This window comes from Leptopilina heterotoma, unplaced genomic scaffold, assembly GCF_015476425.1.
Source record: "Leptopilina heterotoma isolate Lh14 unplaced genomic scaffold, ASM1547642v1 Lhet_176, whole genome shotgun sequence".
In the NCBI taxonomy this organism is placed as follows: Eukaryota; Metazoa; Arthropoda; class Insecta; order Hymenoptera; family Figitidae; genus Leptopilina; species Leptopilina heterotoma.
In genome coordinates this window covers 139,362-160,844 of record NW_025110892.1, presented here as the reverse complement: position 1 = coordinate 160,844, position 21,483 = coordinate 139,362, and the positions used below count along the sequence as shown (strand labels likewise).

The 21,483-nt window shown below is 28.2% G+C and overlaps 1 protein-coding gene across 4 annotated transcripts in view; it reads left to right on the top strand.

The window, feature by feature from the left end:
- LOC122499775 (dihydropyrimidine dehydrogenase [NADP(+)]) overlaps positions 1–21,483 on the top strand; it is a 258,962-nt gene that overhangs the window by 217,452 nt on the left and 20,027 nt on the right. For all 4 annotated transcript variants that reach the window (XM_043608280.1, XM_043608282.1, XM_043608283.1 and 1 more), the window contains one exon: positions 19,702–19,878. In XM_043608280.1, the coding sequence (XP_043464215.1) occupies positions 19,702–19,878 (177 nt within the window). The remainder of the gene's footprint in view (positions 1–19,701; positions 19,879–21,483) is intronic.

Here is a 21,483-nt window from a genome sequence, read left to right as displayed (position 1 = left end):
TTACCAATTCAAAATTTATTTTAGAAGGACTATTTAACTCTCTTTATAAGCAAAGGAAACATACACTTTTTGAACCTCCGAATTTGACACTCCAGTTTTCTCAGTGCATGTTATTTATTTTTTACATGAAATTGTTTAAAAAATTGTTATTCAAATTTATTTTTCAAAGTAAAATACTGATTTTTAGCTTTGAATAATATTTATTTAAATAAATATATTTATTTTAATAATCGAAAAAGTTTTGCTAAATTTCTAATTTTTGATATCACATTGTTGTAAAAAAACGTTTTCTAAAGGTAAAAGATATGTTTCATTAGTCATATCTCTTAAATCAAAGAAAGCAATTTTTTTCCATGTTTACTATATTTACACATCATTTTGAAACTTCGCGCGTTTATCCAAATCAGTTCCTTTCGTTCCGCCGTTCAGAATATGATCGTAGTGAATCGTAGTCTGCTACAAATATCACGCATGTTACGAATACATTGACAGGTCTCAGGCTGGAGTCCCATGGCAGCGTTTTGCGTTGCGTTTTGTAACTAGGCCATGAGTGTGAGAGAGATGAAGATATATGTTTGCTATATTTGCACTCATAACCTAGTTACAAAACGCAACGCAAAACGCTGCCATGGGACTCCAGCCTCACAGTTCGCATATTTATCATCATGCAGTAGTATCAAGGCGCTTGCACACTTCCAAATTTTTAGGCGAGCAGCGAATTTTCACGGCCTTGAAATGCACATTACTAAATATGATTGGCTCTGACAAAGTACATTTTCACGCAGCTTTTTGTAGAGCCAATCATATTTAGTAATATGAGTTTCAAGGCCATGAAAATTCGCTGCTCGCCCAAAATTTTGGAAGTGTGCAAGCGCCTTAAGGAGTTCCCACTCTCTAGAAAAGTTGAAGCAAATTTTCCCGTTTCTCTTAAAACTAACAGAGGTGCGGCGAATTCTGCAGGGAAAGTTTGGTAAAGGCCAACGCAGAATAGATCTGTAACCGGAACCGCAATCGTAAGCGTAACCGTAAGAATGAGTTAAAAAAGGATAGGTATATTGTTTATCCTTCTCCAACTCATTCTTACGGTTACGATTGCGGTTCCGGTTACAGATCTATTCTGCGTTGGCCTTAACTCCGAAATTTCGTCTGCTAAAAGTGACATTTAAACGAATAGTGATTTAAACATCAGAAATATTTGCTATATATAAAAATATAGTACAAACACAAGTAAATAATTGATAATATTATCTTTAAGTTACTAAATTGTTAAACTTTAAAAGTTAAATTAGTAATTAATTGGGATAATAAAAGAAAATTACATATAATAACAAATGAAATAAAAGAAAAAAAATATTTTGTAATAATGATATGTTTAAATTAAAAGGTATTTATTATAATTAAAATAAATGTTAAACATTATTTTTAGTTTTTTAATTTATTTAATTTTATTTCTATACTAATTTAATTTTATTATTCTAACTGATTAATTATTAATTTAACTCCTCACAGTTTAATAGTTAAATAGCTTATTCTGTTAATATAAATATTTTCGTTAAATATATAAATATTAATTAAAAATAAATTAAATTGTTTGTAATATTTATTTAAATTTATTTTGTAAATAAGATATAAAAAAACCTTTTAGGAATGAGAAAATATAAACTTTATATTTCAAAAATACAATATATTTGTTAACAGAAAGTTGCACATAAGGTTAAAATATTTAATAACAATAGAATAAATTTCTATATAAAAATAAGTGATAAGAAACAAAGCATAAATAATTTTTTTATTACTTACTTTAAATATGAAATGTTTAATAAAATTAATGTATTAAAATTGTTTGTAGGCAAAATGAAACTTGTCAATAATATTTACCATTACTTAATGTAAACTTGAGTTACATTTTTCAATGAATATTATTCCGTTATTCATAATAGACTCTTTTGTGCAACTTTATCTTTAATTTTTTTTGCACCATATTGCACGTTGAACTTTTTCTTTTTAATTTTGTTTTATTATATTGTGGTGCAGGTACTTGAGAAATATCCCTAGGAGGTCGTCAATTTTGCCAATTTTCTTTGGGCTTTAGTTTTTCCCCTTTCCACGTTATTTTTATTTGCTTGTTTAGCAACAAAAAACATTCTGGTTGTTAAATAAAAACTTACTAATCGATGGCTCAACAATAGCTTGTGTTTATCACATCCTACTTGTGGCAACGGAGATAATTCTTCTAGTTTTTCTGTTATTTTAAAAAGAGAATCGGGTTTAGGACTTTCCTTTTCTAGAACTGACATAATAGCAGTTTCAATTACTGTTATTAGTTTTGTCAGTTGATGGGAAGGATGTTTCAAAAACCCTTTACTTCTAATTTCGATAATTTTTTGCTCCTCTGGGATGAACTCCGTGGATGATAATACTAATGTTGCAGCACAGTTTTTACATGCGACAGTCTTTTTATTTTCAGTATATTTTGCAAATCTTGTAATTCCCTTCATTGCAACGTATCCGGACATATATGCAACTGCATAATTCAATGGTTCTGAGAACGCGTAATTGTGGATATTTTTAACCAAAGCCGATTCCTGTAAAATGTCAATAGAACCTTTGTCTAAAATACTATTCAGCTTTTCATGCCAGTCTTTTTTTCTCTCATTATTATCCTCAATACTATTCGATTGCAACAGGACTTCTAATACCTCGTTGCTTAAAATGTTAGAGCCTTTTGGAGGTTTGACTAATCGAATAGGTTGAAATGAGCCTGTACATCTGAATAAACAGATTTGAATCAGGGTGATCGTTGGCACCACAACTTTCACGCATCATACCAAAGAAACGCTAAAAAAATGGAAAAGTAGGAAACATTATGTTATTAAAATGAATTTTATGTTTAATTATTTCAAATTGTAATAAATTAAACTTTTCATTATTGTAAATTTAAATTTATAAAAAATTTTAATCAAATTATATTGTAGTTAAATAAAATTTCTATTCATTATTATTTTATTTGTATGTAAGTTAAATTCGATGTATGTACTCAAAAAACAATTCTTGGTATTGTAAAGAAAGAAAAATTACCTCCAAGGAATCCTGGTTCAGTCGAGCTGTTAGTAAATAATTAAAACCCCATTCCTGCACTAGATAGTCACATATTTCCAAAGTTTCTTGTAAAGAGACGATCAACCCATGATACGTCGGTTGCGAAATACACTTGTGATTTTCTTTGTCGGCATGGGCTTTCCACTCTTTTAAGTAGATCAAAAAGTTTTGAACATTCTAAAGTTTAAAAATCATAAATAATAAATTAATAAATTACTTCGATTAATACATATTTGAGATATAGATTATTATTTTAAAGGACAATTACATTATAAGCTTCGTTGCCTGGAGCCATTGCAGTTGATGCCATTCTGCTGTTCATTGACGAAATTAAACCTTTTACTCTTTCGCAAAATTTTTGAACAGATTTGCTATCTTCGAGTTCAGGATGCCTCTGTTCATATAGTTTCAACAGATCACTGATACCGAAAAACTGAAATAAATATAAATAGAATTTACGTTTACTCAATGAAAAAGAAGTATATTTAAATAAAGAATTATTAATCTATTCTAATTATGCACCTGGAAAGCTAGAGCAACGTTCATCTTTTGATAATACTTCGGTTCTATATGCTCTCTTCTAAACTTGAAATTTACTTTGACACCAAACGATGTCGTATCCTCGACCTTCAATATAGCATACCATATTAATTAAGCCACAAAACCGTCAGGAGTCTATGAATAAAATTTTGGTGTTATTAGCCTGATTAAAAGATTTTTATTCATTGCAACATACCCAAAGTGAAACATCAATGCCTAATTGGATAATGAAATTTTTTAGGCACTTTATCAAATGTGGGAAATCTGACAGAAACCAAAGACGTCTATTTTCATGAATAATATGTTCGATGCTAACAATATTTTCAGTAACTCCGAACAGATCCCACATAGCTCTGTTCCAAGTTGCTCCGTCGCAGGTGACGGCATCGATAAGTAACCCAGCTTGTTCCGACAGTGATATGCATTCTATTAAGAGCTTGTGAAGCACAGTTCCACATGCACTGCCATTACTCAAGAAACATCCTAAATTTTGTATTTGTCCTGTCATAAACGATTGGTACATGAATACCAATGCATGGTCTCCCAATTTGTTTTTTTGTGCTCAGGAGTATACTCTCCTAAGTCCGTAAAACCATCAAATTTCAAATCCACTCGATTATAATTTAATGACGTCGATAGTTTTATCTCGTCTAGAAGAATAACACCTGCAATTTTTATTACGTCATTATTTATTTTTCTTTTTGAGCTTGATTTTTAGTTCTTAATAATTTTTAATATAATTTCACTTCGTTAATTACTTTTTGTATAATAGAAAGTATTTCTTAACAAAAAAAATTATGTATACCGTGTCTTTCTTTAATATCCATTTTTGCGGTTTTATATTTTAATGCTAAAAAAATATTTTCTTGAAATCCGTAAGCAGTTTTTATTTTCTTTAAACGCCTGTTAAGAGTTTGCAATGACGGCAAAACAAGAATTTTGTGCTTTCTTAGATGTTTATAGGCTTTTTTGCTTTTGATTCGAAGTAAAATACATTCGTAGACCCACTGCCTATTGTATCTAATGCCATTTTTACTTTTTACTTTTGAAGCTTGAATACACGCCCACACCGCCAATTGCTCCTTATCCTTTAAATTTGCAATTGCCTCTTTTATATTTTCGTCCTTAGCAACACAGTGAGGCCTCCTTATACTACTTCATGTTTATCATTAATAACACAGGCACACAAAAAAATTAAAAAGTCAAAACCCAGAGGTTACACCCCCCTATTCCCATGTTTTTGGGGTCGCTGAAACCGAATATGACCATGAAAAATTTTTTTCATCGGCCATTTTCTCACTACCACCCCCTTGCACCTGCTCCCGGGGGTTGGAATTTTAGTTTAAAAAAAAGTGGAGTAGGGTGTCTATTCCTATGTTTTTTGGGTCGCTAAAACCAAAAAAGACTACCAAAAACAAATTCGTCCCTCCCTTAACCCCCTACAACCCCCTTAACAACCCCGGGGTGAGGGGTCGAAATTCGAATTTTCACGAAAAGTCAATTACGGTGTCTAAACCTACGTTTTTTGGATCGCTGAAACCAAAAAAGACTACCAAAATCAAATCCTTTCCACCCCCGACCCCCTACAACCCCCTGCGATAATGTTTTTCAAATAAAACGAACCGATTTTTGGGAAATTGAAAATTAAATATTAATTATCAAAAATTATTGCAGGGGGTTGTAGGAGATCGAGGGTGAAAAGGATTTGATTTTGGTAGTCTTTTTTGGTTTCAGCGACCCAAAAAACGTAGGTTTAGACACCTTAATCGACTTTTCGTGAAAATTCGAATTTCGACCCCTCACCCCGGTGTTGTTAAGGGGGTTGTAGGGGGTTAAGGGATTGACGAATTTGTTTTTGGTAGTCTTTTTTGGTTTTAGCGACCCAAAAAACATAGGAATAGACACCCTACTCCACTTTTTTTTAAACTAAAATTCCAACCCCCGGGAGCAGGTGTAAGGGGGTGGTAGCGGGAAAATGGCCGATGAAAAAAATTTATCATGGTCATATTCGGTTTCAGCGACCCCAAAAACATGGGGATAGAGGGGTGTGACCTCTGGGTTTTGACTTTTTTATTTTTTTGTGTGCCTGTGTAATTGAACAATTTACGATTTAATTCAACTAAAATAATGAATAAATCGACTGTACAATAGTTAATTTATTAATTATAAGAGCTTTTTCTAACATTTTTAGTTTTTTTGATGAACTTTTTTCTACTATTTAAAGTCTAACCACCTATACATTTATGTTTATCGAATCTGTCAGGAATTTCAAGTAATTATTAATTATTTAGAGATTTATTTATTGCAATATTTGCTAAAATCTATTCTCTAAAAATCCATTATACATACTTAACACTTCCTTTTGCTATCAAACACCTTCTAAATGGGTCAGTCCATTGACTTTCGTCTGGGGGTTGTTGCGGCTATATTTTGATAAAATCTGGTTTCAAAATATGTAAAACTAGAAGACTTCCTGATTCCATTGACCACACTTTTATTCCGAAAATTATATTTTTTTTAAATTTTATTATCAATCAAAAGTTGGCCTCTCAGAGTGTTATTTTGTAACCTTAAATTTTGCACTTTTTTAAAATCGTTTTTATTTAATAATTATTTTATGTCATATAACAGAACTTACCAAAAGCATAAATCATTTGATGGTGAATCAGGAATCGAAGCAATTACTATGAAAATATATTATTTTTAATTAAAGCGAAATCGAAAATTTTTTTCACAAAAAAATTTTCCGATTTTCTGAAGACTATAACTTTTTTCTCAATGCTCCTAAAATTTCAAACTTCTCCGTGTAGCTTAAAAGTAATATAATTTACTCAATACTAAAATTTGACGTATGTGTTTTGCTTCGTTTTTGAAAAATTAATTATTTAATTAAATTTATTTCGAAGTGTCTATACGTCCGGCTAGTCGGACGAAATATTTCGTCTAAACGTCCGGATATACGGACATATAGCTCCCAAAATATTTCATCCGGCTATTTACTGTATGTACTGGTGATAAGCGTTTGACAGTATCCGGATAAAATAATGAACTTTATAATTCGTCCGTCTATTAGATTTTTACAAGTATAATAATTATATTCCTTGAATGTTTTTGACATTTATAGGTTATGAATTATAAAATTAATTTGATAACTAAATGCGAAAACATAATATGCATAATAATAGTAATAACAATTATAATTATTGTCATTGTATAATTATTATATTAATTTTTCGGAGTGTCTATTTGTCCCGTCAGCGGGCCAAATAAGTTACTTTTATTATTTGCCCCGTCACCCCAGTTCCATACATTTAAAGACGGGCCAAATAAAAAAAGTAGTTTATTTGGCCCGTCAGATAACAAATTAGCTGTAATTAATAACAATAGATTATTATTATTACTATTTTTACAAATAGATTAATTTAATCACCAGGTACTATTTTTTACATGAATTTGACATGTAATGTAATGTATATTTTAACCTCCCCAGGCGGAAAAGTCGGACGAACGTCGGAGTTTACAACCGGCTGGGATCCGCGCCCGTACAGACCGCAAGTACCGACGGTCTGTACCGATTCGGATCTGAAAAAGCAACCGGCGCGGTACAGATTATGCTCCGACTGTCGGAACCGTCTTCCCACTATTGTCAGTACTGGCTCGGTACTGGATTTCTTCCGCCGGCGGATCTTATTCTTCTGCGGCGTCGGAAGAATGACGGATATGTTGAGTCTGTACTGGCTCGGTACTGGGGCGGATCCGACTGCGGATCTCGTCATTTATTGTCACATTATAAATTAAATAATTATTACAAGTAATTGCATTATTTTAGAAAATAATTATTAATAAATGAATCTAATCAATATATTAAGTAATTATTTATTGAGACTTTTTTAAAAATTAAATAATTAGAAAAATTCGTTATTAATTAATATTATATATTATTAATTAATAATATCTCAATAATAATTGAATAATTGTTTCTCAATATAATAATATTGAAGGTAATGATATTAATAATTTTAATTAATATCTCAATAATAATAAATTTATGGTTATTGATATATTATTAATTAATATTAATATTGATAATTTATTATTAATTCTCAATAATATTAATGTTAATTAATAATATCTTAATAATAATAAATTTATTATTATTGAGATATTAATTAAAATTATTAATATTATTACGTTCAATATTATTATATTGAAAAACAATTATTCAATATATGTATTATATAATAATAAAAATATAACAAGTTTCTTTTTTAACGAAATATTGAAATAGTCCTAAATATACATTCAATTAAGTATTGAAAATATGGCGGTATCATTGACGCGTAGTAGTTCCGAGCCGGTTGCCAGCGCGCTCCTGGCCTAGTCACTATTCGGTAGAATGCCCGTTCACATTCGGTTGGCAGGCGGTTCCGAGCCAGTACAGTTACACCGGCGTCAGTACGGGCTAGGATCCGCGCCGGTTGGAAATTTCCGCCTGGGTCAAAGTAAAGATGCAAATTATAAACATATTTAGTACATAATATCCCTGGCGGGTTGGGCTACCGTAAATCTACCCAAGTTATGGTAGATTTAAGGTAGGTTTTGGGTAGACTTAAAAAATTGCTATTATTCAATGAAATATTATAAAATAAATTATTGGGAATAATAAAGTAACATTTGTAGATTAAATTTTTAAATTATATTATGTAAATTAAACAATTATAAATAAATTATTGATATGTAAAAGTGACAAAGTAGTTTCCTGTGAATATAGTGGGTTTTAAATAGCATATTTAGTGAATAATGAAAAGAAAAAATTAGGAAAACTTATTTAATTTAACAAAAGTAATCATTAGAGCATTCATTTATTACATATTTAGGGCAAATTAATGTTTACTTATTGAATAATTAATGTTTAAAGTTGGAGATGTCAGTTCTACCGTGAGATGTATGCGTGTGTGTGTGAAGCAATGATAATATACTACTTGATATATCGCCGCGCATTTCTCACGACAGATGGCGGGACTGACATTCGAACTCCTCTGTTTTATCCACATTCAAAACAAGAAATAGGAAAACCAACTTTCCAAGATGAATTTTATTTAAAGCAATTCTAAAAATTGTATATTGAAATTAACCTTTTTTTAATTTAATCAATTTCAATGACAATTATTAGTATATTTAATAAAATATAAAAAATAAAAAAGCAGAAAATAAATAATTATACTAAGAAAGATAAAATATGCAATTTTTTCCCATTTTTCTAAAATTAATAGAAAATTTACTTTTTAGACCAATTAAAATGAGATTCTAACTCCTCCTACTTTAAAAAAGCAATTTTTTATTCGTTGGTTCAACATTACAAAAAGGGAGTGAATATTCAATTTTTAAAAAGTTACATTTAGTCTTAACCCATTAAGAAAAAAAGATGTCTGGCCAATAAAAATAAACTCCTCCTATTTTCAAAATGCAATTTTTGATATGTTACACGGAGAAACTTTTAATACCAATAATTCTTAAAACTGGTGAGACATTTTAGTATGTTAGGTTAGATTCAAGGGAAAAACGACATAGGTTATAGAAATTGCTATTGAGACTATCAAAAACACTCATTCAGTATATATTTTACAGTTCTTCATAAGGAAACTAACGAAAATTAGTATGTTGTTTTAGAAAGAAAATAATAATTTTTGCAAAGTTGGGAAAGCCATGAATTAAAAAGAAACACAACAAATTAATTGTCTATAGATACTCATAGAGACGATAGTGATACTTGGATCTGATGGTAGATGGCATTAGTGTATGTCACTGTAACTGTAGGTAAATATATTTAACACGACGTAAGAACCTAACCTATATTATTAACGCACACACGCACACGCAAGTAAAGACACGACGATTGGTCACGGAAACCGAAAGATCGCACGATTCGTTAGAAGTACACAGCTGAATCGTCCTTATATATTAAACGAGTGGAAAAATATGTGCCTTCGAGAGAGAGCATTTTTTAAAATAACTTACTAATCAAATTATGTAAATAAGTAAAAGTCGTGAAAAAAATTATGTTATATTGAGGAACAGTTCTTGAATTTAATTTGGCATGAGGAGACATTCACGTTTATTAATAAAAGGTTTTTTTCTTTCATACACGTGTGAATTTCAACTTCGAAAACATTAGGGTTAGTTCGCGACGTCAGGTGATGGTCTCGGTGATGCTCGGGCGAAATCGGTTAAGTCCGCCCGCAGTCCTTCCAAAATTGGTATGCTACGTTAGAATGTCTGTTATATATTCTATCTATATGTGGAAAAAAGGTTAGAATTACCGTATTATTTCACAAACAAAAACTAGCATTTTATTCTTTTCTAAAGAAAAATAAGACTATTTCTAATGCAGATAGTAATTTTTGTACACCGAAGGTTGCTTAATATATAACGAACTTATCATATTTTCGTATTAATGTTGAAATTATTAGCACAACGCACGAAAAATCCTCACATTCTAACGTACTTTTAGAATAAACATAACCAAATATATTTAATATTATAAGAAAAAGTTTCTCCGTGTAGTTGAGTGAAATTAATATTTGAAAAATAAAACATATATAATACTAACCCCCAAAGAAAAAATGGATGATTTAGACCAATAAAAATAATAAACAAACTCCTCCCATTTTCAAAATCAATTTTTCTATTTGTTGGTTTAGTTAAACAAAATGGAGAAAAAAGTAATATTTAAAAAATAAATCATATATTTCTGTTCTATTGAAGAACTCTTGTTCTTTAAGAAGGAGGAGTTTAAATTTTATTTTAGTTGGTCTAAAACATCCATTTTTTCTCTTGGGGGTTGGAATTATATGTTTTATTTCTTAAATATTAATTTTTTCTCCATTTTGTTTAGCTCAACCAATAAATAGAAAGAAAGGTTTCTTTAAGAAGGAGGAGTTTAAATTTTATTTTAATTGGTCTAAATTATTCATTTTTCTTTTTGGGGGTTGGAATTATATATGATTTACTTTTTAAATATTAATTTTTCTCCATTTTGTTTAACTGAACCCATAAATAAATATATCTGTAGGAGGAGTTTGATTTTTTTTATTGGCTAATAGCAGTCTCTTTTTTCGTGAGGGGTTGGGACTAAATTTTATATTTTTTAGAGTTTAATATTTTCTCCATTTTGTTTTATTGAAGCAACAAATAGAAAAAAAGGTTTCTTTAAGAAGGAGGAGTTAAAATTCTATTTTAATTGGTCTAGAACATTTATTTTTTTGGGGGGTTGGAATAGTATGTTTTAAATTAAAATATTTAATTTTTTCTCCATTTTGTTTAGCTTAACCAACAATTGAAAAAAAGCTTTGATTAATAAGGAGGAGTTTAAATTTTATTTTACTTGGTCTAGAACATTCATTTTTTCTTTGGGGGTTGGAATTATATGTTTTATTTCTTAAATATTAATTTTTTCTCCATTTTGTTTAACTAAACTAACAAATAGAAAAATTGCATTTTGAAAATAGGAGGAGTTTATTTTTATTGGCCAGACATCTTTTTTTCTTAATGGGTTAAGACTAAATGTAACTTTTTAAAAATTGAATATTCACTCCCTTTTTGTAATGTTGAACCAACGAATAAAAAATTGCTTTTTTAAAGTAGGAGGAGTTAGAATCTCATTTTAATTGGTCTAAAAAGTAAATTTTCTATTAATTTTAGAAAAATGGGAAAAAATTGCATATTTTATCTTTCTTAGTATAATTATTTATTTTCTGCTTTTTTATTTTTTATATTTTATTAAATATACTAATAATTGTCATTGAAATTGATTAAATTAAAAAAAGGTTAATTTCAATATACAATTTTTAGAATTGCTTTAAATAAAATTCATCTTGGAAAGTTGGTTTTCCTATTTCTTGTTTTGAATGTGGATAAAACAGAGGAGTTCGAATGTCAGTCCCGCCATCTGTCGTGAGAAATGCGCGGCGATATATCAAGTAGTATATTATCATTGCTTCACACACACACGCATACATCTCACGGTAGAACTGACATCTCCAACTTTAAACATTAATTATTCAATAAGTAAACATTAATTTGCCCTAAATATGTAATAAATGAATGCTCTAATGATTACTTTTGTTAAATTAAATAAGTTTTCCTAATTTTTTCTTTTCATTATTCACTAAATATGCTATTTAAAACCCACTATATTCACTGGAAACTACTTTGTCACTTTTACATATCAATAATTTATTTATAATTGTTTAATTTACATAATATAATTTAAAAATTTAATCTACAAATGTTACTTTATTATTCCCAATAATTTATTTTATAATATTTCATTGAATAATAGCAATTTTTTAAGTCTACCCAAAACCTACCTTAAATCTACCATAACTTGGGTAGATTTACGGTAACCCAACCCGCCAGGGATTATAAATTATATTTAAAAATAATTTTTAAAAGTAAACAATAAAATTCTTTAAAATATAAATGAATCATAAATCATACAATATCAATGAAAATTTCCAATTTCATTTTTTAAAATGATTTACGGGAATTTAACTAAAAAAAATTTCAATTGCTTTTCTTAAAAAGGCTAATTTTTATTCATAGTTAAATAAATATTTAAATACTTATTTACTTTTTCAATAATTACACTTTTTCTCACTTTAACTGTAATTATTCTAAAATTTAACTTTTTAAAAATATAAAAATTAAAATATTATTTTTACAATAATGAAAATTTCCGAAGTATACAATTTTTACATTCTCATAAAAAAATGAGAAAGTCTTGGATTTGCGCGATTTTTTTTAATTTAATTATTTCTTAAAATTTTGTTTATGAATTCTTCCAAAGGACTTTATAAAATTTTTTTTAAAGTTATAATTGCTGTGAAAATTTTAATATTTATAAAAATAATTCAATGTTTGAGAAGGATTTTATTTAAATTTTGTAAAATAGCTGAATTTCTGAAAATAATTTTTTTATTTATAAAAATAATTGAACTCTTGCGAAAAATGTATTTATTTATGAAAATAATTGAATTCTCACCTCACGTAGAATTTTATCAAAATTTTGTTTATAAATAATATTAAATTCTTTCGTGAAATTGTATTAAAATAGTAGATTTTTAAACTAATTGAGTTTTAGAGAATTTGATTATTTGCCAAAATAATTTATTTTTTTGTGAAAAATTCGTTTGTTTTTTAAAAATAATTCAATCGTTTCAAAGAATTTTATTAAAATTTTTAAGAAGAATTTGCTTATTACATTATCTGTCAAATTCATGTAAAAAATAGTACCTGGTGATTAAATTAATCTATTTGTAAAAATAGTAATAATAATAATCTATTGTTATTAATTACAGCTAATTTGTTATCTGACGGGCCAAATAAACTACTTTTTTTATTTGGCCCGTCTTGAAATGTATGGAACTGGGGTGACGGGCCAAATAATAAAAGTAACTTATTTGGCCCGCTGACGGGCCAAATAGACACTCCGTTAATTTTTTGCTTTTTTATAAATATTTACAAAAAATATTTTATAATAAATTTTTTTTAGATAAATAAACATTAAAATATATTCAATGCAGAGTTTACAAACACATATTTGTTAAATAAATAATGTAAATAGAAGACTAACATTTATTTATGTATATATCTTTTTTTATTTATTTATTTAAAAAATGTCTATAAATTAAGAATACAATATTTTTTAAAGATTGTAAGTCTTAAAAAAATTATTGTTCACAAAAATATTTTGGGACGCCTGTATATTTCCGGAATTTAAAAAGTTCTAATCGTAGTTTTATCCATTTAAAAAGTTTTAAATGTTAATAAAGTGAGTTTATCATAGAATTTATTTTTCAGCAAATAAGCAAATTATCCGATTCGCATTTACTAAATAATATAATTTATTTAAGGGTAACACCATTCTAGAGCCAGAAAAAGAGACCTATATTTTTGATGATTTATTTTGAGAAAATGAAAAATAGAATTGGATTTCTTTTTGGAGGATTTATTAATTATACATATTGAAGTGTGGAATTTTTTTTTAAAATTATATAACAAAATGGCGGCGGTAAATTTCATATTCAAAATCGACTATTTTTTATGGCCGGAAAGGTTTCTTGAAAAGTTTAAGTCCTGGAACAAAAAGTAAAGAAATTTTACAAACTAAATACTATAAGCTTTGGAACTACATACAGATTTTTTAATTTGATGTAAACTTTATTTTTTATAAATAATTTACTTTTTATTACTCTCTGGCAAAAAATCGATTATTGTACCCAAAAGTGCGCGATTTTTACAAAAATTGATATATAAAAAACCCTTATGCACTTCCAAAGTTTACATGGAAAAAAATATAAAATAACTTTTACTACTTTTATAGTAAAAAATTTACTGGAAATTTTTTACTATAAAAGTAGTAAAAGTTATTTTATATTTTTCTCCGTGTATATTATATACATCATGAAATTTCTTTGTTTTCTGTTCCAGGACTTGAACTTTTCAAAAAATCTTTCTGGACGTTTTGTTAAGAAAAAGATTAGTCGATTGTTACTATAAAATTTATCGTCGCCATTTTGTTATAAAATTTAAAATAAAAATTTTTTTCTACACTATTCAATATGTATTTAACAAACCCTCCAAAAATAAAACCTATTCCTTTTTTCATTTTCCCAAAACAAATCATCAAAAATTGGTCTTCTTTTCTGCCTCTAGAGTGGTGTTAACCCTTAAATAAAATAATTTTTTTGAAGAAGAGTAATAGTTCTATATATAAATGTTACAGTTACTATAAAAGTTTAATCAAAATTATAATGTTGAATAATTTGAAATTTATTCATTTATTCAAATGCTGAATTTTTCAAAAGGTAAGTTATTAAAATATTTATGATATGCAAAACTTTATTTTCTCGAACATTTATGAACTCAAATGTCCATAAAATATATTTTTTAATATTATTTTATAAATGTCATTTGACAGAATGTTTACTGTAGCAAATGTTAATTGCAAATAATGTTTTTATACTCGAATAACCAATTTTACAATGTTAAAGAATTGACTATTCTTCATTATAAAATATTATAGTCAATTATTGTAATAATAATTGGTAGTCAATTTTTTTAGATTAAAACTCCATTTGGATTTTTTAACATTGTAAAAGTGGTAATTCGAGTATAAAAAAATTATTTGCAATTAACATTTGTTACAGTAAACATTATGTCATATGACATTTTTATAAACATTAAAAAATATATTTTATGGTAATTTGAGTTAATAATGGTTCGAGAAAATAAAGTTTTGCATAACATAAATATTTTAATAAGTTACCTTTTGAAAAATTCAGCATTTGAATAAATGACAACTAGATAATATAGAATATATAACAATTTTACCAGTTGAATTTTCATCTTCTTCAGGATTACACGGGTTTCAAATTATTCAACATTATAATTTTGATTAAACTTTTATAGTAACTGTAACATTTATCTATTACTCTTCTTCAAAAAAATTATTTTATTTAAATAAATTATATTTTATTACATTTAGACTTAACATATTAATGTCAGAAGCCATTTAAAAAAGTCCAAGAGGATTCAAGGCGGGGAAAGAAGTGATTTTTGTTTTTTAATTGTAATTCCGGGATTTTTGGAAAATCTACGACAAAAAATACAAAATCACTGCTTTCCCCGCCTTAGATCCTCTTAAAATCTTTTTAAAATTGCTTCTGATATTAAAATAAATATTTTTCAAAAGAAAAAAATTGCTTCCAAGTCAAGAAAATTAATTAAACTAAATAATTAAAATAAATTAATAACTTACTTGAAATTTCGGAATTTTCGTCAAATCTGTGACAAAAAAAAATTCAAATTCACTGCATTCCCTGTCTTACATCCTCTTGAAATTTTTTCTAAATGGTTTCTGACATTAAAATAGATAATCATGAAAAGAAAAAAATTGCTTTCAAGGCAAAGAAACAATAATTTTGGTTTTAGTTGAAATTTCGTGATTTTTAGAAAATCCGTCACAAAAAATACGAACTAATGTTTCCCCATCGTTTACATGAACAATTTTATTAAGAAAAATTTGTATCCTGAACTTTTCAGAGAAACATTTTTTCGTTGAATCAACATTGTTAACTTCAGTTTCATTTTTACTATATACAGATAAAATTTCTTTCATTAATTTATCGGGACGTTTTAGACTCTAAATATTTTATCCGGCTGACCGGCTATTTAGTTAGTATTTTACTAGCCGGACGTTTAGACCCAGCTGTGTTATGCTGCAAAACGTCCGGCTAGACAGTATCCGGACGAATTTATTGCGTCCGGCTAACAGTACCCGGACAAATTTTTTTATCCGGCTAGTCGGACGTATAGACGCAGTGAATTTATTTTCTTAAAAAGGTTACTTTCATACAATTCTCATCGACTTTCAACGTGTAAATAGAGTGATGTGAAATTGGTCGGTTAACTTCAAGTCCTAAAATTAACCTTTTTAAGTGAATAATATAAAAAATTAATTTTTTAAAAACGAAGCAAAACACATACGTCAAATTTTAGTATTGAGTAAATTATATTACTTTTAAGCTATACGGAGAAGATTGAAATTTTAGGAGCTTTGAGAAAAAAGTAACAGTCTTCAGAAAATCGGAAAATTTTTTTGTGAAAAAAATTTTCGATTTCGCTTTAGTAATTAAAAATAATATATTTTCATAGTAATTGCTTCGATTCCTGATTCACTATCAAATGATTTATGCTTTTGGTAAGTTCTGTTATATGACATAAAATAATTATTGAATAAAAACGATTTTAAAAAAGTGCAAAATTTAAGGTTACAAAATAACACTCTGAGAGGCCAACTTTTGATTAATAATAAAATTTAAAAAAATAAAATTTTCGGAATAATATTGTGGTTAATGGAATCAAGAAGTCTTTTAGTTTTACATATTTTGAAACTAGATTTTATCAAAATATAGCCGCAACAACCCCCAGACGAAAGTCAGTGGAGTGACCCAAATAGTTTATTTCCACTATTACCATATGTCTACTATATGTCCACCATTTGTCCACTTTAAAAGTGGACATATAGTAAATCCAAATCTGGCAGGGCAGTCATTGACAAATTAAGTAAGTCTTTAAGGGGATGGTGGGTTACGATGGCTTTTTGTTACGACTAGTAGAAACATTGGTGCTAATGTATGTAACAGTGTCTGACATAAAAAAAATGGTGGGGTTTTAATTTGCAAAAGAATTTTAGGTTATGCTTATGGGAAAAAGATTCGTGATGAAAAGTTAGCTTTGTATTCGAGATTTGAAGTTATAAAAATTGTTTCTATCTGTAAATAAATAAACGCATATTTTCCCGTTGTAAATTGATGCACATAAATTACATGTACATAAAAAATATTTTTTTTGCAAAAAAATAAAATTTTGTTAAGTTCATAAATATTGTTTATTATTTCATCTAGGGTAAGTGCGTCAATTGCTGCGGGTGCTTCAGTTTCTGCGGCATTTTAATAATTTAAGTGAATACATTTGTTCAGGGCACAAATAATTTTGAAATTTTTTTAAAAAATTACTTAACGATGTAAGTTTTAAAATAGATATAGGAAGTATATACCAAAACTTAATATTTATGTATTTTATTTTAATTAAAAGTTGACGTGTGCAAGGTTTTATTTATTTTCATTGCTAACTTTGCTGGTGGTGCAAAAATACCTACATAAAAAGGCTTTATTATTGTTTTTAGACTTAAAGTGGTTATTATTATGATGATTTTAGATAAAGAAAACCTTGTTTTAAAAGAAAAATTAAACTTTACTTTATTTTTGTCTGTTATTATATTTTATTTTTAAGAGTAGTAATTAACACAGAATTTGGGCTTGATTTAATTTCTGCGCCCTCAGAAAATCAACTAAGACTGGTTACAATAGACTATCTATTTTGAAAAAGAGCAAGAAAAAATTATGAAAATGAAAGAAAAAATGAAGATTATGGAGGAAAAACTAAAGAAAATTTAATAAATACATAAATTAATTAAGGAAGAATTCTGTTATTAAGTTTTAACTAAATGTTTCAAAAATGTGATAATTCAGAAATTATTTGTTACTTTTGTTAATATATGATATATATTTATTTTTAATAAATATATATTCTATTCAATTAAACATTGATTAAAATCATTGTCCCATTTTGATTTCATAGTAGTTTGCGGTATTATACACATAAGCACAAAATTATGCGCAGAAACTGACCCACAGGAATTGAATTCGCGCAGCAACTGATGCGCAGCAACTGACTCAAACGCGCAGAATTAAACGCATTGAATATTATTTTTAATTCATTAAATTTATTAAAATAAATTATATTTTAGAGATGTTATTTATTGTAAACATATCTTAATAACACAAACTACAAATTTAATAAGACATAAGTTCAATTTGATGAATATAAAAAATATATTTTATAGTTAAAAGACGTCTTGACCAAAATACCGCAGGAATTAGTACACTTACCCTATTTTCATTAAAATAAATTATTTTTATAAATTAAAAAAATCAGAAATGTAGGGCATGCAGCCTGCAGGCACGCGGGTGCCTGTCAACAGGGGCTGGCCATAAGCCAGGCATTTTGCTATCTGGGCAGTTGCCTAAAAGTTTTTAATTACATTAAATAATACTAAATTTACAGGAAAAATATTTAAAAACTCTTTTATAGAGTTCTTTCGAATATCTAATATTTTATGAAAGTGAGAAATTATTTATATTATGCCAGTAAATCAGTGAAATATTGTTTTCAAATAACTCTCTTAGTGCAAGATGAATTTACACTTGTACTCATATAGCGTATAAAAATGGCTCAAAATATAGTTTTTAAATTATTTTATTTAAAAAGAATTTTTGAAGCATAAAATTAGATGTATTTTCTTCAGTGGAATTCATTTATTTACCTTTTTTAACCAAATTAAAATTTTTAACTTTATGGAAATGCCCTAAATAAAAATAATTATTAGTACCTAAAATTATTTTTAATAATAATTTTCCAAACAAAAAATTCTAGAATTTAAAAGTAAAGTTTTTCCAAATTAAAAATTAATTTGTAAATAATTCAAACTGAAATTAAAAAATTTTCAAAAATCGAGTGTTAAAAGTCACTGTTATAATTATTCAGTCGAAATCTGATAATTAAATTCACATTATGGCGTCAATTATTATAGGGCTACACGGAGAGAAATTTATAGTAGTGGGTAACATAATTGTGGTTAGGGTGACCATCTTTAAAGCTACGTATACAGACAGCTATCTAGATAGTCACCGTTACCATCAATATCATCAGGAGTAACATCTTGGTAGTACTGGGTAGCATAACTATATTTTTTTTAGCATCTGTGATGGTTGGCAGTAGCATAATGATAGTATCGTGTAACATCATCTTTTTAACATCAAAATCTGACTATCCATTTCTCTCAGTGTAAGCACAACTACTTCGCGAATGTCATTATACCTCGAATGCATTGCATGTCGTTCGCGAACGACTTTCGCGAACCAATTGTGCGTTGGACTTATTTGTCAGGTGAACATTTTGACAGAAAATCATTGAAGGATATTTTTTTCACAAATTTTCATTTACAGAGAAAAACACAACGGTAGGAGGGTAAATTTTCCCAAAGAGGGCTTTCTCGCAACTACCACACGAGGTCCTTTTGTAAACGTTCTTCAAAGTTTGAATTTTTTTTTCTTCTTTTACATTTCTGCCCATCAAAGTTCAACACCAACAAATATTCACATTTGCCAACACTTTTATAATTCATTTCGATGACTTATTGCGAATTATATTTTTCTTGAACAGCTTCGGACTACTCGATATTTTTTGTACGTTTACAATTGTATTTAGGTATATATTGAATATTCAAAAATTATTCATCACTTGTGAGAAATAGGTTGAAAATCTCGAAATTGCTAGAGGGAAAAAAAAGAAATTATTTTGAAGAAATGAAGAAGAATAAGATTTTCTTGAAACTAAATATTAAGAGTATTTGAAATTCGAATTTAATTGTTTCAGATTTGCAGTGCAGTGCAAAATCAGGATTTTACTGTAATAGATGATTATATAACTGGACTGAAGGCGCTTTTATATTTACAAAATTTGGATCAAACGAAGAATTGGGATGGACAGAGTCCTCCAACATTGAAGCATCAGAAAGGAAAACCTGTTTCTCTTACACATGCACTGGGAGAAGTATTTTCACGTTTCAAAATTTAGATTTTTTAACCCCTTGGCTGTCAACGAGATTTCCACTGTTTGGGCCAAAAGTGCATGTTGAAAAAATGTTTAATGGATTTTTATGAAACTTGGTACCTTAAGGTTTCTGGGGTCGCTGATTACGAATCTGAGATCAGTTTTTCGAAATTCAAAATGGCGGATCCAAGATGGCGGAAATTTTTTCAAAATTTGTCGAATTTGCTTGAAACTGGTTACTCGGAGGTTTAAGGGTTGCTGATTACGAATCTAACATTAGTTTTATAAAATTCAAAACGGCGGATCCAATATGGCGGACGACAAAATAAAAAATTAATTATACCCAACGGGAAGTTGCCAATGGTAACGATTGGTTCAATAGTGGGCCATGCTTGGTGCCCAATGGTTTTTTCTTGGCCAAACAATTGGCAACCATCATTGGACCACCATTTGTTTTAGCTTAGGATGATCACGCTACTGCCAATGATCGGTAGCCAAGCATCGGGCCAATATTAGTTGCCAAGGAATTGCAAAAGCATTTACAGGCATCCCTCCATTGTGAGATATACGGTGAGGGAATTTTTATCAGTCTTTCACCTTTGTTTTACCAGAGGTGAAAAATTAAATAAATATGTTCTATTAATTAAAAAAAATATTTAAAAAAAATATATTTTTGAAACATATTTTTTTTTAAAATAAATTTTAATTAATAATTAAAAAAATCAATTTTCAAAACCTTGGTTTTTTGTTAGCTGCCAATAAAAAATCAAGCTTTTGAAAATTGATTTTGTTTCCTTGGCAATTCCTTGGCAACTAATATTGGCCCGATGCTTGGCTACCGATCATTGGCAGTAGCGTGATCATCCCAAGCTAAAACCAATGGTGGTCCAATGATAATTGCCATTAATGTTCCAATGATGGAACGGAGTTCGCCAAGCATGGCCCATTATTGAACCAATCGTTTACTTCCCATTGGGTAGTGGCTTGAAACTAAATACTCGGGGGATTTTAGGGTCGCTGATTACGGATCTGACATTAGTTTTTCAAAATTCAAAATGGCGGATCCAATATATCGGAAATTTTTGTTAACTGGTCAAATTCGCTTGAAAATAGTTACTTGGGGATTTTCAGGATCGCTGATTACAAACCTGAAATCAGTTTTTTAAAATTCAAATTATCTGATTGAATATGGCGGAAATTTTTTTCAAATTTATTGAATTTGTTTGAAACTGGTTAATCTGACACCAGTATACTAATTTTTTGTAAAATCAAATTTCGTTAAATACCCTGACATTAGCTGGTGAATTTAATTTTTATAGTTTATTAAATTTTTTAAATTCACGTCCCCAGAATATATTACGAGGAGGCTGCCATAGGATTTTACATTCTATTTTCTTATTTTTTGAAAATTGTTATACATTTAAAAAAATTTTTTTTTATATACTAGATTATATACTAGACGCGTCGTTGCATGCAGCTACCCTGCTGGAAGTAAAGGGATAGAAATCCTATCTCTTTGAATATTTTTTTATCTCTGAGATAGAAAGAGATAAAGTTTTTCTATCTTAGTCTATCTCCATTTTATCACTTCAATCACTTTTTATC